Here is a 17,477-nt window from a genome sequence, read left to right on the forward strand (position 1 = left end):
CTTCCGGACTCTTGGGTTTGGCTCGGGTCATGATCTCAAGGTTTGTGGGTGCGAGCCCCGCATCCGGCTTTCTGCTGTCGGCGTGGAGCCCGCTTTGGATCCTCTGTCTCCCTCTCTCTGCCCCTCCCCCCACTCGCACTCTCTCTCAAAAATGAAAAAAAAATTTTTAAATAAATAAATAAATAAATCTTCCTTTAGAATTCTTTGGTCACGTACGAGCTTTAGACCATAAATGTATCCAGCTTGCTTCTAATGCCTTCTGCGTTTTGTTTTTCTGCCTGGGAAAATATTTCCTCCACTTCTAAGAGCGCCTATTAATTCATATTTATTTTGCTTTACTTTTATTTTATTATTTTATCATGTTATTTTATTTCCAGTATAGTTAACACAATTCGCTGTTTCGTTTTGCTTTGGTTTTGAGCCTCCTCGACGCCTCCACGGTTTGCATTTAAGTTTTTGACCCATTTGGAATTTATTTCCGTGGAAGGAACACAGGAATCCGGTTTTTATTTCTCTATTCTCCAAAGGTTTGGCCCCTTGGCACTGATCTCGCCTGCTGACTTGCAATACCGCCTTCATCCACCCCGAAAATCTCGTCTGTGGGGGCACCAAACTGTTAGGAACCCCATACATTTACAATGCATCTTACAGTCTGATGGGGCTTTCTCTGCACCCCAGCCAACCCCCCTCCCCTCGCCATTACAGTCCTTTCCAAAAATTCTCCGTTAACTCTCACGTGGCAACAAGTTTTCATCTCGCACTCCTACGTTAGCTTCCAGGAGCTGGAAGAGGTAGTGGAGACCTTTTGGGTTTTGGTTATGTTCTCAAGACCACCGACAGCCGTTGGCATTGCTTAGCCTGAATGGCAAAGTCAGGGGGAGGCCCCTAGCCCGTGCCTCCCCGCCCTCCCGCGGCACATGAGCTCCCACCCAGTTCTTACACATCCATTTGCTTTTATGGACTAATCACGCTCACGGCAGCTGTCCCCGCGGTGTACTTGTCATTGAATTAAGCGTGACAAGGCATGTGTTTTGCAGGAATAGCTGCCGGAGTTTTTCAGGCACGGGCATGGCCGGACCCCAAACCTAATCTAAAACCCGGTGTCCACAGGGATACACTTTCCAAGACAAAGACGCTTTACAAGAAGTGCAAATATTTGTTCAGAAATGGCAGCAGACACGTCTAAGAACTGTAAAAAAAAAAAACTGGTTAACGTAGCAATATCCGTGAATGTGGCTTGGGGGTAATTTAACTCTTTTTTTTTTAAGTGTTTTTATTTTTATTTTATCTTTTATTTTATTTTTACTTATTTAAAAAAAATTAAAAAAAAATTTTTTTTAACGTTTATTTATTTTTGGGACAGAGAGAGACAGAGCATGAATGGGGGAGGGGCAGAGAGAGAGGGAGACACAGAATCGGAAGCAGGCTCCAGGCTCTGAGCCATCAGCCCAGAGCCCGACGCGGGGCTCGAACTCACGAACCGTGAGATCATGACCTGAGCCGAAGTCAGACGCTCAACTGACTGAGCCACCCAGGCGCCCCTAAAAAATTTTTTTTAATGTTTTATTTATTTTTCAGAGAGAGAGAGAGAGAGCATGAGCAGAGGAAGGGCAGAGAGAGAGAATCCGAAGCAAGCTCCAGGCTCTGAGCTGTCAGCACAGAGCCCGACGTGTGGCCCGAACTCACGAGCTATGAATGAGATCATGACCTGAGTCGAAGTCAGACGCTTAACTGACTGAGCCACCCAGGCGCCCCTATTTTATTTTTTTAATGTTTATTTTTGAGAGAGAGAAAGAGAGACACAGGTGGGTGGGGGAGGGCCAGAGAGAGAGGGAGACACAGAATCCGAAGCAGGCTCCAGGCTCTGAGCTGTCAGCACAGAGCCTAACATGGGGCTCGAACTCACGAGCTGTGAGACCATGACCTGAGCCGAAGTCAGATGCTTAACCAACTGAGCCACCTGGTGCCCCTCTCTGTTACTTTTAATTAATTCATTCATTGTTTAATTAGTTATTGTGTGTGTGTGTGTGTGTGTGTGTGTGATTGTAATATTCAAAGAGTATTTAAAGGCATAATGTGAAAAGTAAGACTCTCCATATCGCTATTCCTCCCATGGTCCCTCTCTCCAAAATGTAACAGTGACCGTTTCTTATTACTGCTTATTTACTTATCACTTCCCGAGAATAAATTACCTGCAGATGAGCATTCACATACAAATCTTTCACCTTTAAACAAATGCAGTCTTAATATGCATTCTTGTGAATTTCTCCTTAAACGATGGCCTGGAAAGCTTTTCCCCTCAGCACATGGTAATTCATCCCAAGAATGCCCAGTGATTGATTTCATCAGCCCTGAAATCACAGGCATCTAGACTCCCTCCAGAGCGGACAGATCCACCTTCCCACCAATAGTGGGTGAGACTGCCCATTTCTCCACAGCTTCACCAGCAGTGGGTTTTTACCCAACTTTTAAATTTCTGATTGGTGAACAACTGTATAATTCATTGCTTTAAAAAACACTTTTTTTTTTTTTTTTTAAGATTTTACTTGTAAGTAATCTCTAAACCCAACACGGAGCTCGAACTTACAACCCTGAGATCAAGAGTTCCATGCTCTACTGACTGGGCTGGCCAGGCACCCCCATATAATTCATCGCTTTTGATTCTAATTCTTAAATAAGAATGGTGTTGAACGTTGTGTTTTCACACACTTATTAGCCATCTTGATTTCTTTCCTCTAACCTCTCTGTTCATGTCCTTTGCGTATTCTTCTGCCAGGTTGTTGAATTATTCCATGATTCGCTTTTGGTAAACAAATTAGCCTGTGTCTGTTACATGTGCTGTGAGTATTTTTCCCAATCTGTGGTTTATCTCTTTTCTTTTCCCCTACTGTCTTTCCAGCGACCAAAAGCACAGACCCTACACTTCTAAATGAATGACACTACGTAAAATAAGTTTGCACGTTTATGTGTTGTGTACGTATTTTTGGATTATAGGGTAGCTCCTCCCCAGTACGTTCTTTCCCAGACATTTCCGTATCTTCTCATATGAGAACAATCTTTCAACAGCTCGTGTTGTCAACCCAGGATATGGCTCTGGTTAAACAGAGCCAGCAGCTTGGAAGTGGAAATCCCAGGAAACGTGGTATCATAACGGAAGCACTAAGCCTCCGACAACTCCTTATCTTCCTCGAAATTGCAAAAGTCGCAGGAGAAATGCCCCTCTCACACGAAGCACTAAGATAATCCCTAAGACCATGCTGCTTGGCAGAGACCTGCCCCACATTCTCTTGCTAGTACGTGGCCATTAGGCCTGGACACGAGCCAGGACCGGATCTGTGAGAGCGCCACCTGACGTTTCATTGAGCGGGACACACGCGCTGGGTAGAGCCAGGACTCCCGGGGGCAACATGACAGGCCCCGACATGGCCTGTGGTGAGCTTTAGCACAGCTCTCTGGTCTTCCCTAGCACCCCTTCCATCACAAAAAGTGCAAATCGATAAGCAGTGGTAGATAGAATTACTGTGTAATCTATGGGGGAACGAGTAAATCCGACCACACTAGCTCATGTCGTTTGGAGTAAATAATGTATTCGTTTGGGTGCTTTTTACAAGTCCGTGACGTGGTATTTTTTTCATATGGGGAAATATATATATACACAAAAAAAGGAAACATAAGACATATGTGACTCATAATCCCATCAACCGATGGAGCACCATCAAATTGATATTTTGTAAAAGCAACACAGGTTTACCAGTGTTCTTTGGAAGTATTAGTTGTAATTGTCAGAAGTCAATAAAAACTCCAGAAATTTGGCCTCAACTTAAGCAAACAAATATGCTCTGTGAGACTTCTCCCTGATACTTTTGCAGCAGGGAATATGTACAGTGTAAAACCTTTTGCCCATCAGGTGGCAAAATGCTACCTTGTTTTGATTGTGTCGATCGCAACGTGAGTGCGGTGAGGCAATTTCTCAGTCATTAGTGGATTGCCTGTTCAGACGCTTTGCCCGTTTTTCTATTAGGTTGTCTGTCTTTTGCTTATTAATTTGAATTAGTTGTCAATAAAGTTTAAAAAGTAAATCTTTGCTGTGATATATAGTGCAAATATCTTCCATGTGAGCCATTTGTCTTTTTGTTTATAGTTAACGTTTGCCGTGAGGTGGGTTAAAATTTTTATGTTGACAATTGATTTTCTTCCTTTCATGGCCCTGAGGTTTTATATCCTGCTTAGAAAAGGCTTTCTCACACCAGAATGATGGATGAACTCACCTATATTTTCTTCTATCACTTTTGTAATGCCATTTTAAGTATTTTATTCTTCCATGTGTCCAGTTTCTTTTAAGTTTCTTTCTTTATTTTGAGAGAGACGGAGACAGCGTGAGTCGGGGAGGGGCACAGAGAGAGGGAGAGAGAGATTCCCAAGAAGGCTCCACACTGCCAGCACAGAGCCCGATGTGGGGCTCTAACCCATGAAGCCGTGAGATCATCACCTAAGAGTCAGACACTTAACCGACTGAGCCACCCAGGTATCCCTCACGTTTATTTTTTTTTTAGGGAAACTAGCCCCTTTCCCCGCTGCTGGCACACCACTCTTTATCTCTCTTTTCCCTCTAATCTGCAAAACCACCAAATGAAATGCCCCAAATCTGTGTTTCTTCCAGGATTTGCTCTCCTGGTCTACTGGTTCATCTGTGACTCTGGATTCATAACATATGTGTACAATATCTTTTAATAACCCACAAGCCCATCCTCTTGCCTTGTCTGTTCTAGAATTTTCTTGGCTACCCCAGCTGTAAAAATGTTAAGCCATTCGTCCTGCAATCACAGGACATACAGGAAATGCCCAAGTTAAACCCGATCCAGAGGCTTGGAGGAATAACGGTAGTTTTGTTTTGTTTTGTTTTCAGTGTTAAATCTTTAACCCGGACAACTGCTTCCATTCCTTCCCACAAAGCGGTATCGGGAGAACACCTCAACTGACAATTGGCACAGAGTCAGCTATAATGCCGATCTTGGGAGCTCTGTTTGCAACAGCCCAAAGGTGGAAGCCACCCAAATGCCCATCAGTGGATGAAGGGATGAATGAAAAATGCGCTGCGTACTCGCAATGCATCTTGTTCAACCGTGAGAAAGAAGGAAATTCTGACACGGGCTACAACAGAGATGAACCTGGAGGATGTTATCCTAAGAAGCAAGCCAGTCACAAAGAGACCAATACTGTGTGATGCCACTTACAGGAAGTACCCAGGCTTGTCAGAGGGGAGAGACTGAAAGGAGAATGGCGGTGGGACACGCGACTCTTGATCTGGGGGTCATGAGTTCGAGCCCCACGGTGGGCAGAGAACTCAAAAAAGAAAGGAAGAGAAAGAAAGAAAAAGGAAGGAAGGAAGGAAGGAAGGAAGGAAGGAAGGAAGGAAGAAAAAGAGAAAGAAAAGAGTAGAATGGTGGCTGCTGGGGCTGGAGGTGGGAGAACAAGGCGTCACTGTTATTGTTTGTAAAGTTTTCATTTTACAAGGTGAAGAGAGCTCAGTGGATGGTGGTGATGCCAGGTGCACAGAAATGTGAACGTTCTCGACGGCACTGAACTGCACCCTTAAAAAACGGTGAAGGTGGGGGGCGCCTGGGTGGCTCAGTCGGCTAAGCGTCCGACTTCGGTGCGGGTCATGATCGCGAAGTTCGTGGGTTCGAGTCCCGCGTCGGGCTCTGTGCTGACAGCTCAGAGCCTGGAGCCTGCTTCCGATTCTGTGTCTCCCTCTCTCTCTCCCCCTCTCCCGCTCATGCTCTCTCCCTCTCTCTCTCTCTCAAAAATAAACATTAAAAAAATAAAAAATAAAGATGAAAATGGTGAAGATGGTAAATTTTATGTCAAAACTCACCACTGAGTTCGCTTAAGAGTATGCATTTCACTGTATATGCAGCATTTTACCTAAAAATGAAAAAAAAAAAGGATAAATGGATCATGGGTAAGTTGACATCTTTATTCTTGACCTGTAAGTACGTAACTGGCAGCTCTTTCTAGAGCCTCCGTGGTTCCCCAGCCGGGCCACCAGCACTCTTGCAGTCACATCCTCACTGGGTTTCCAGCTCTCCCCTCACCCCCACCACCCCCCAACCCCATAGCCCCATTCCCCACCAGCAGCCAAAGGCAGCCTGTGAAAACCTAAGTCTGATCCTGACCCTCTGCCCAGAACCTCCATGGCTCCGGACTCACCCAGACTGAAGCCAAAATCTAGCCCTTTCTGAAGCCCACAATCCCTGAGAGATCAGCCTCCCAAACGGCCCTGACCTCACCTCCTCCTGTCCTCCTCGCCACCCCCCTCTGGCCACACCTACCTCCTCCTTGGTTTTTCTCAAACACACCAGGCATTCTCCTGCCCCCCTGCATGCTGACTCTTCCCTCTGTCTGGGATGCTGTTCCACCAGCCAGCCGTCTCTCTGGCTCCCTCACCTCCCTCGGGTATTGCCTCCCCAGAGACGCCCTCCCTGACCGCTGCGTTCAAACAGCAACACTCTGTCTCACTCACACACTCATTCACCTGGAGCCCCCTCCCGCTTTGTTTCAGCGTCATACCCACCACCCCTTACCTGTCAGCGTCTCCGGATGCGCGGTCTACCTCCCACCAGAACGCCAGTCCGGGAGGGCGGGAGTCTTTGTCTTGTTCCTGGCTGGCACACAGTCGATGCCCACCACATCTGGGCTGACAGCACGGATGAGGGAAGACACTGCCTGCGGGGCCTCGGCCTGTGTATGCAGAGGCTCTTGGGGATCACTCCGGTCCCCCACGGTGGCTCCCAGGCACGACCCTGAACAGGATGCCGCCCCCCCCGTGTGAGAGGGGCTGAGGGGCTTCCTTGCAGGTGGCGGACTTCCCCTGATTCTCACGGCGGGGGGGGGGGGGGGCATCCCTGGCTGTCCCCTCAACTTCCGGCCGTGTCAGCCTTTCAGCCTCTGCTGTGGGGCTGGGTGAACTAGAGGGAGTAACTGACTGCATCTCGGGAGGTAAAGTTGTTGGCCAGATATGGCTTTTGCACCGAGGGAGAACGGTGCACCCAGTCAATACCAGATCAATTGCACCCAGTCAATACCAGATCAATTACCGGGTCTCCATGTGCCTCCTCCCTGGCGCCTCATCCCCCCATCCCCTCTCCCCAAAGGCCGGCTTCCCCTTCGGTCTCCTGTGCATCTTCCCTCCCTGACCCTTCCCTTCACCTTTCAGAAACCCCCAACCTTGCCCCTGAAGGATCCTTCCCTTTCCTCAAGCGCAAACTTCTCCATCCAGAGCTCTCCACCAGCCGCTCCGCTGGGCGTGCATGAGAATTCTCAGGAGAAGTTGCCGAGGATACAGGTTCCCAGCACAAATGCCACCTCCAAGCGACCCCGGATCAGCAGGCGGGGCCCAGGAATGGTACTTTTCACAGAGACCCCAGCTGACTGATGCAGCCGCCACCCTGGTTCAGGAAGCCCAGGCAGGGGAGGGCATTGGGCAGGAGAAAACTGAATTTTTAAGCTGAAAACCTGCCTCTGTCTGAAGGGAGGGGAGGGAAGGGTTTTCATCTTCCGGCTGCTTTTCAAAACACACGAACATGTTCACACAAATTCATGTCACCAGTTACCTGTTTTCGAAACTTCTAGAAACCCCCAAGATCTGCGGGACGTCCTTTCACGTCGGTGGAAGGATATAGCGCAGAAAGGACACCTCGGTGGCCTCTTCTGTCATGGAAAACTGACAACCCTCGCAGGACTGACGACAGCTCGTGCCAGGCTGGGCCGCTGTGTGTAGTTCACTGGTGATGGGGGTGGGGGTGGGGGGAACCCTGTTCTCAAATAAGCCAGGACGTAGCCTACAAGAGAGCCAACAGCTACTTAATTTGCTAAACTTTATTTTGTACCATACATGTTTACATTTACCCATCATGGTGTCGATCTGTTAACACAATGGAGCCCTTAATGGACCTGCCCTTGAAACTGGGTGCTGGAGAGTCACAGGCTTTCCCACCTCGAGAGCAAGTGCACTCCTGTGTTCGGTTCTGCACAAACCCAAGGAAAGCCTCGAGGCACACGGCGGGAGGGCCGCGGATGGAAGCCGGGTTCTTTTTTTTCTTTTTTTCCCCCTGCACCTTCAGTTAGACTCCTCCAGGATTTTGAAATGAACTGTTATGAAGAAATTTATTTTCAAAGCGGAATTACTAACAACGTCTAACGAGTGCTCACGTTCTCCATCACAAAAACAGAAGGGAGGCCCCTGAACACAGAAAGGGCTAAAACCGCGTGACAACATTAGGCGAATACACGGTTGTGCTATCACACAACTAAAGTTAACAGGAGCGTGTGAATTACAAAGGGAAGCTTCTTCCGGAGGGTTACGTCGTCGTCACAGGGCATGCACGTGACTGAATCTCTCCCACCTCCGACCTTTCTCGTCCGCCACGTTTACAAGTTCAATTATACGCAAACGGATGGGAGAAACAACTCATGGGAGATCCTGTACAAAGTCAAGTTCACTTATGAACACAAGGTAATATTCTGATAGTCTCCTATGTGACTGGTTTGGCTTACGACTGTTTAAGTTCCAGCTTTTTTTTTTTTTTTTTTAAGTATATGTGCTGCCGAAGCAAGAACCTTTTTTTTCTTCTTTCTCTTCCCAACACATGGGGGAGCCTGGATGGCTCAGTTGGTTGGGCATCTGATGACTTGATTTCAGCTCAGGTCATGATCTCACGGTTGTGAGATAGGGCTCTGCGCCGGGCGTGGAGCCTGCTTAAGAATCTCTCTGCCTCTGTCCCTCCCCCTCCCCCGCATGGGCGCACACTCTTTCAAAAAAAATAATAAATTAAATAAATTAATTAAATACATGAAAAAAAAAAAGGTTTGGATTACATCTTCGAGCATGCTTTGGGCCTCCCAGGACACTATTGGAAAACCAATGGTGTCAGGTACCCCACCCCCTCCCCCTACACACACACACACACACACACACACACACACACACGGGAGACAAGGAATGTTGGTCTATTCGGATGACAGAAATTAACAGCCAAGTTTTTAAGAATTTTTTCCCTCTCTGATTACAACGTGAGAAGGGTCTTTAGCCCCAAAGACACAGAGTTTGGTGGCGCTGGATGGAATTAGGGGCTGGGAAGCCAGAAGGGCCTGAGTCCTTCCCTACCGATCACCCCCTCTCCCCATGGGCGTCCTGAGACGGCCAGACGCTAAATGGGAATCCAAATACCACTTTTATTAACAGAATCTAAAGCTCAAGTACGTCAAGGCCTAAGTCCCCTAAAACTAACTCTTGGGACCTTCTCACCCTCTGGCCAGTTAACTGGAGGATGGAAGCTGAAAACCAGCAGGAGCAAGGCAGGCAGGTCCGCTTGGACGATCTCAGCTTAACTTACCCATGATGGAAACACAGAGAAGGTGGGAGAATATGCCAGACCCTGCATGCAGAGGTTGGCTGGCCATCCAGAAAGCAGGGAATGAGGAAGAAAGGCAGAACACGGGTGGACGTTAACAGGAATCCCGCCTGTGTATGTAAAGGTAAATGTTCTAGGATTTTCCCAATCTGCTCAGTGACCCTCTAACCTCTGAAGGTGAGTCAAGGGGAGGTGCAAAAGCAGGCGTGGCAGAGAAAAGAGCAGACCGATGTACCTCCCTCCCTTAATCTCTCTCACCTAAGAGCTCACGGATACTTCCCCTCTGAGAGGCACATCTTTACAAACGGGGTCCTTTAAGAGTCAAAAGTTCACTCAGTAAGAAAAAACTTTTGCTCCCGATGTGACACTTCTTCCTTGGACGTCTTTCAACTAACCAGCTATGGGTGGTCCTCCAAATCAAAGCTTTCTGGGTTCTGTGGATTAGAAGAGCTCAAAAGGGGAAGTGGGTGTCCTGTGCAATTTTTTCTTTCTTCTCACTTCCTTGGTCCTTTTCGGTGCTTGAACATTCCTATCCCCCAACCAGGCCTCCAGAAAACTCCACCTTCAAAGCCATCTACCTTGACGACCCATTGATCATTATCACTCCAAACCACTGGGTTTTTATTAAGGGAGCTGGGTCAGATGGAGTGGCAGAATGGAGACTACCACAGCGACAGTCACCGACAAAGGACAGATGGCGGATCTGCGTGGCCACCTCCTGCCCACCGGTGTCCCCCATGTTGGCCTTCAGGGGCTCCTGGGAGGGAGGTCAGGGCTCTCGCCCTCTAAAACCTCATCTGCCTCTTCCACTGCACTGGGGTCCTCCTCATGCACCCCCTGACCTGCCCCCACCCGGCGCTCCGGCTCTTCCCCACTCATCCACTTGTCGGCGCACCCCAAATGGCTTCTGTGGTCGTTCTCACCACTGGAGGCACGCGGGGAGCCTTCTGGGTTGGCCTCTGGGCCCTGTGAGGTCGAGGCTGGCAACTCCGCGGGCCGTGGGCCTCGGAGGGCCTTCTGAACTGATGCCTCTCTTGCGGCTGGCCCTTTCTTTGCCATCATCGGTTTTGTCTTGGCATCTTCCGAATCGACAAGGACGTAAGAGACAGGGCCCAAGCTTACCTTCTTTTTCTTTCTCATGGGGGCAGGGCTCTTTGCCAAGGCCCAGCCCACGGCCTTCTTCTTTGGTGGGCCTTCCTGACCGCCATCTTGGTCTGACTCCGAAGCAACCCCAGGACTCGCAGCTTCCAACTGGGCATCACGGGATGGCTTGCTGGGAGCCTTCCAGGCACATTTGCCCGCAGGCTTCTTCAACGCCGACTCCTCCTGCTTCACACAGGGCTTTCTGTTGCTCCTGATAGCTTCTGAGACCTCCATAGTTTCCGCGCCGTTGGCCTCAGGAGCCTCCAAGGCGGCTGAGCTCTTGGAACGGTGGCCTTTGGGTTTCTTCCAGGCCACTGACTCTTGCTTGGGGTTTTTTTTCTGCTTCTTTCTCCTGGAGCGACTTTTAGCTCCAGCTCTGCGAACCAGAGGCTTGGGGGGGTCACCTTCGTCTTCCATGTCATGCCAGCTGTCGGGATTCTCCGTCTTCGAAGCAGACCATCCTGGCTCCTTCTTGACCTTCCTCCGTGATGCTGAAGCTGAAGCTGCTACGGCCTGGGCATCAGTCACCTCCTGCGCCCTCACTTCCTCGCGGCTGCGGACCTCGGCGTCCATGTAGAAGACGATTTGCACCACTGCCCCCAGGAGCACCCCCAAAGCTTCTGCCCAGTTCTCCGGGCGCTGATTCTGGGGCCGTGGGGGGTGGCTGAGCTGCAGCAGGCGGACCACATCCTCCCACGTGCGCCCCTCGGCATCTAAGAACTCATTCAGATTTTTTAAAAACTCAGCATCCTGGGTGGGGTCTCTACAAACCACTCTCCAGACGCCCCCCCTTGCTGGGAACTCCCGGGGGACGGCCCTGAGACTCACACCCTCTCCCACCTCAATTAGGGCAGCTTTGGCGTTCTCTTCCCTCAGAAAAATCTTATTGAGCACGAAGTACGGGCCCAGCGGGGAGAGGACCCCATGCAAGGTCTCCTCAATTTCTGCTTGACCACAGTCCTCTGGGATGCCCGTGACCAACAGGGACCTGTGGATGTCCACTTCCATACCCCGGCACCAGTCCTCCAGAAGGTTCATGGCCATGGTGGCGGGCACCTGGCGGCTCCAATCCCACGTGCACCGAACCGTCTATAAGGTGGATGAGGGCTGCAGCGGGCCCCAAATACTGATCCTGTGAAGTGACAGGAGAGGGAGGTCAGATTCCCCGGAAGACGGCCGGGCTCAGGGATCTCTGCTGCCCCCAGCGCGGCGGGCCTCCCGGCGGGCCTCGCGCCTTCCCAGGTCCCTCCTCCCCAAACCGGGCCCCGGGTGCTCACACGTGTTCCGCGACCGGCCGAAAACCGCGCCCGGCCCCGCGGGTGGCGGCCGCCCGGCAGGGATCCTTGCAGCCTCGCGTCCCGGCCTCCCGGGTCGGGTCGGGCTGAGGACAGGCCGCCGGGGAGGCAGCCGCTCGCCAGGCGCCAGCTCGGGCCACCCAGGCCGGCTGTTCCCGGCGAAAAGGGCCGAGGGGCCGGCGTCCGCTCCGGCCCCGGACGGGTCACGCGGCGCCTCGAGCCCTGCAGCTGCGCGGAGCCCAGGCCGGCGTCGCAGCGCGCGCTTGCGCACTTGCGCCCGCGCCGCCCGGCCCGCGCGGCTCCCGCGGTCGCCATGGCAACCGGCCGCCGCTGGCGGGGGCGCTGGGGACGGGAGCCCGGCTGGAGAGCGGATGGTCAGCTCGCCGACCCCGGGGTCTGCGCATTCTCCGATTTTCCCTCCAGACGCACTCTTTCCATCCTTTTCGATTCAACGGGGGCCTCGGGGATGGAGGTGGAATGCCCTGACTTTAGCATGGCAACCAACTAGCCGTCCTGTCTTCCGCCTTCCTGTTGGCTTCACCACCCCCCCCTCCGGGAGCCTCCAGAAATCAGAGGGCGAGAGGAAAGGGCAGCTTTAACCCCACATGAAGTCCTCTAATAAAACCACAGCTCCTGCCAGCTCTTTCGGCTACAGTTCCCAGGTTCCAGAAATATCCAGAAACTTCTAGAAACTCCCGGCTTCTGCCCACACGTGCGCTGCAGGCCTGGATATAGTGCCTCACTTGCCTTGCTGGTTTCCTCAACTTGCTGCCCAGGGGCAGCACCTTTGTTGTTAGTTGATGAAACACTCCTCAGTGACTCTTAGAGGGGCTGTTTCCTGGTCAGGCCCTCGCTGACATATCTAGAATGCTGCTTTCTGGCTGTGCAGTCTCGGACATATTGAGCTCTCCAAGCTCCTTCCTCTTCTCCCCAAAGGAGTAGCAATAAAAACCACCCTGATCTGGAAGGGATATCATATGTGACGCATGCACTGAAGTACAGTTTGGGCCTGAGTATTCAACTTGAATGCTATTTGAATCCCATTTTGGAACTGGCCTTTGCAAGACCAAAGAGCCAAAATGCGTGTTCCACTCATCTCTAGCATCCCTGAACTTGGGTGGGATCGATACCTTGATGTAGCAGTATGTGTGTGATTTCCCCAGTTCCCATGATGTTTCATGCCAAAAAAAAAAAAAAAAGACCTGTCATTCACATTGTTAAATCTGAATATCACATTCCAATAAACACTCAAGCTATAACTAGAGTTTAAAAAGCTCATGCACTTTACCTGTTGGAGTTCTATGAATCAACTGAAGAATGAATGTATTTCATCATGCAGCGGCTTTCAAACACGGCCATAATTCTTTGATGTTCCTGTGGAAAAGTGGTGATCTCTGTCCTTCTTACTGAATCTGAGCTGGCTTGTAAATTCTTTGACTAATAAAGAGTGTGGTCAAAGGGAAAAGATTGAACCAAGAGTATCATGGAAGGAAAACCATGTGACTTCTCAGGCTATGTTATAAAGGGCCATGCAACTGTTTCCTTGTTCATTGGGACACTCATTCTTGGATCGCTGAGCTCCAAGGAGGAAAGTCAACTTTCCTCTGGCTTCCATGTTGTGAGGAAGCTCAAGCCAGCTGGGGAAGCCACACGTGTGTGCCCCAGTCAACAATTCCCAGCTTAGCCCCTCCTGCAACTGACCGCAGCCCAGGCACCAGACAGGGGAGTAAGGAAACTTCTAGGTGACTCCAGCTCCCAAACGTTTGACTCACTCCCCAACCATTGACATTTTCCTGGTGGAGACCCAGCCACCATGTAGCAGAAACAAGCCATCACTGCTGTAGCCTGTGTGAATTCCTAACCCAGAGAGTCAATGAGTGTAAGCAAACAGTTGTTCGACATCACTACGTCTTAGGATTGCTTATTAGGCAGCAATCAATAACTCGAAGATACTGCAGAGGTGGAATGTGGCGAGAATCAATGACAATTGACAAAACATTACTATCAGAGAAAACATGGGGCGCCTGGGTGGCTCAGTCGGTTATACGTCCAGTTTCCACTCAGGTCATGATCTCACGGCTCGTGAGTTCGAGCTTCTCATCGAGATCTGTGCTGACAGCCCAGAGCCTGGAGCCTGCTTCGGATTCTGTCTTCCTTTCCCTTTGCCCCTCTCCCACTCTTGCTCTCTCTCTCTCCCCCTCTCTCTCAAAAATAAATAAACATTAAAAAAGAAAAGAAAAGAAAACAGAGCAACAATCTTAAAATAGGGGCGCCTGGGTGGCTCAGCTGGTTAAGCATCTGACTTTGGCTCAGGTCATGACCTCACTGCTCTTGAGTTCGAGCCCCGCGTTGGGCTCTGTGCTGACAGCTCGGAGCCTGGAGCCTGCTTCGGATTCTGTGTCTCCCTTGCTCTCTGCCCCTCCCCTGCTCACCCTCTGTCTCTCTCTCTCCTTCAAAAATAAATAAACATTTAAAAATTTTTAATTAAAAAAATAAAATTGTGATTCAAATTTAAAAGCTTTGATACAATTTCAGATTTATTCCTATATTCCCTAAAGTTTATTCTATAATGGCGATCTTTGCCTGTGACCAAATACTCAGCCATTCGGCATTTTGTTAAAATGTGTATTTGGTCCTAACACAGAGCGAGCTGTTATTATTATTGTAACGGCAAGAGTTTCCAGGGGCCTCCCCAGTGTTGAGCAAACTTCTTTTAGGCTCTTTCCAGCGACCCGGAGTTTGTTCTGGGATGGTTGAACCAGTGGGTGCAACACTCTTCCTGATAGGTAGAATCTAGAAGCTACCCAAATGCCCACAACAGAGGAATAGATAATTGTGACGTGGTCACACCATAGAATACTAAGTGATTAGAAAACTGATCTACAACTACGCACATTATAGACAAATCTCGCAACTATGATTTGTTTTTAGTTTATTTATTTATTTTGGTGGGTGGAGGGGCAGAGAGAGAGAGGGGGAGAGAGCGAGAATCCCGAGCAGGCTCCGCTCTGTCAGTGCAGAGTCCGATGCGGGGCTCGACCCCACGAACCTGTGAGATCAAGACCTGAGCCGAAATCAAGAACTGGACAACAGGCGACCGACTGAGCCACCCAGGCGCCCCAAGAGCCAGTCAGTTCTTTGGGATGTGCAGGTTTGCACAACCCAGGCCTGCCGAGTTAATCCTTTACTGCACAGATGCCTAGGCGGCATCCATCAGGAATCAATCAGAGAAGCGGATTGCTATGGGTTAATCAGGCATTCCAAAAGAGTAAAAGATAAATATTGAAGAGATAAGAATTTTAAGTTTGTTTATACATATCAAAAGGGAAATATAAATATATATTTGTAAATGTACAATGATGTGTATTATACATGTGCGTGTATATATGTATGTGTGTGTGTGTGTGTGTGTGTGCGTGTGTGTACGTGGGTGGGTGAGCGTGTGTGTCTGTGTGCGTGTGTATTAAGTGGAGTCAGCCACCTGATTTCTCTCCAAGGAAGGAGCCGCCCTGATTACCAGCAGATCTAAAAATAGTTTTGAAGCGCTCTTGACGGAAGCCGGTGCTGTGGTTTCCATGACAACACATCCCCGCAGCCCAAATCCTTCGACCCATCTCTGCACTTCCGGTCTGGGGTCACCTTTCCATCGTCCTCCTCTCTGTTTCACCTTTGGGTGTTTATCTGGTGTCCGGGCCCTTGGTTTTATTTATTCACTTATTTATTTTTGAAGTTTATTTATTTATCTTGAGGGAGACAGAGACAGCATGAGTGGGGGCGGGGCCGAGAGAGCGAGGGAGAGAGAGAGAGAGAAAGAGAGACAGTGCTGTCAGCGCAGAGCCCAATGTGGGGCTCGAACCCGTGAACCAGGAGATCATAACCTGAGTGGCAGGCAGTCAGACGCTCAACCGACTGAGCCGCCCAGATGCCCGATGGTTCTAGGTTTAAAAATAAACAGATTTAGGGGCGCCTGGGTGGCGCAGTCGGTTAAGCGTCCGACTTCAGCCAGGTCACGATCTCGCGGTCCGTGAGTTCGAGCCCCGCGTCGGGCTCTGGGCTGATGGCTCAGAGCCTGGAGCCTGTTTCCGATTCTGTGTCTCCCTCTCTCTCTGCCCCTCCCCCGTTCATGCTCTGTCTCTCTCTGTCCCAAAAATAAATAAACGTTGAAAAAAAAATTAAAAAAAATAAATAAATAGATTTAAAGATAAATAGCCATAATCTCTCTCTTAAAAAATTATTGTCAAAATACTCCAGAAAAAAAAAGAGAGGGTAAGAGGTAGAGATGAAATGAGATTGGCCCTGAGTTGATCATTGTTACAGCTGGAGGCTACTATACTGTTCTCTCTGCTGATGTATATATTTTAAATTTTCCATAATGAAATTTAAAAAAAAAAAAAGAAGGGAAGAGGTGCCTCTGTCTTTGGGATTCTCTTTTTCTTTTTGCTAACATGGTTTACGGAGTGACATACACCCCCCCCCATGATTTTATTGTTTTAGTCCTAAATCTTATAAAATGTATTCCATCCCGTAACTTTTTAAGAGGTAAAATGTTAAGGGGCGCCTGCGTGGCTCAATTGGTCAAGCGGCCGGCTCTTGATTTCTGCTCAGGCCATGATCTCACGGTTCATGGGCTGGAGCCCCGAGTCGGGCTCCTCGCTGAGAGCCTGGAGCCTGCTTGGGATTCTCTCTCTCTCCCTCTCTCTGCCCCTCCCTCGCTTGCACTCTCTCCCTCTCAAAATAAATACATAGACTTTTTTAAAAAGTAAAATTTAGGGGCGCCTGGGTGGCGCAGTCGGTTGGGCGTCCGACTTCAGCCAGGTCACGATCTCGCGGTCCGGGAGTTCGAGCCCCGCGTCGGGCTCTGGGCTGATGGCTCAGAGCCTGGAGCCTGTTTCTGATTCTGTGTCTCCCTCTCTCTCTGCCCCTCCCCCGTTCATGCTCTGTCTCTCTCTGTCCCAAAAATAAAATAAACGTTGAAAAAAAAATTTTTTTTTAAAAAATTAAAAAAATAAAAATAAAAAGTAAAATTTATATTGTTAAACTGACAAGAAAGAGGCACCCCCATCCCTCCTTATCTTATTCAAATAGTTAACCAAATGAATATGTACTGGGTTCTCTATTCGAATAATTATTCTGAATCATTTTAGAACACTGCCATTATCAAATATTTAATTCGATGAAGAAAGGTATGAATAATAACAGCATGAGCACCCGGGTGCACGCTTCCCCACCCACCTGCCTCCTCTGCCTAAGAGTGGAAGCATTTCCTGGTCACTTAGGTCTTTCTCAGCCATGATCTTCTGTGCTTCTTACCTTAGGATGTTTGCACTTGCTGTTTCCTGTGCCTTTCGTGTGGTTCCTTTCTTGTCATTTCAAACTGGTCCAAATGTCACTGCCTCCGAGAAGTCTTACCAGACCCCACCTACCAACCACAAAAGTAGTTTTCCCCTCATGCACACTCACAAAAATCATTATCACAGTACATTGGCTTATTACTGTATCAGTTAGCATTCGCTGCCTAACAAACAGCCCCCAACCAAAGTGGTTTAAAGATGGGGCTTACACTACCTAAAATTGTAGTCCTCGTGGCGATGGAAGCCACCCAAGGGTAGACACCTTCTCTCTCTTG

General features: G+C 49.4%; 1 protein-coding gene across 1 annotated transcript; it reads right to left on the bottom strand.

The window, feature by feature from the left end:
- Positions 1–7,860: 7,860 nt before the first annotated feature.
- Positions 7,861–12,112, bottom strand: PNMA8A (PNMA family member 8A). Its single transcript, XM_043600501.1, has 2 exons — positions 11,834–12,112; positions 7,861–11,688 (listed from the first exon to the last, which is right to left on the bottom strand). Exon 2 carries the CDS (start codon positions 11,598–11,600, stop codon positions 10,161–10,163), a length of 1,440 nt encoding a protein of 479 aa, XP_043456436.1. The 5' UTR covers positions 11,601–11,688; positions 11,834–12,112; the 3' UTR covers positions 7,861–10,160.
- Positions 12,113–17,477: the final 5,365 nt, after the last annotated feature.

This window comes from Prionailurus bengalensis, chromosome E2 (assembly GCF_016509475.1).
Source record: "Prionailurus bengalensis isolate Pbe53 chromosome E2, Fcat_Pben_1.1_paternal_pri, whole genome shotgun sequence".
Lineage (NCBI taxonomy): Eukaryota > Metazoa > Chordata > Mammalia > Carnivora > Felidae > Prionailurus > Prionailurus bengalensis.

Bases quoted from the DNA above. Each gene is read 5' to 3' on its own strand.
- PNMA8A (XM_043600501.1), bottom strand. From the start codon at position 11,600: ATGGCCATGAACCTTCTGGAGGACTGGTGCCGGGGTATGGAAGTGGAC.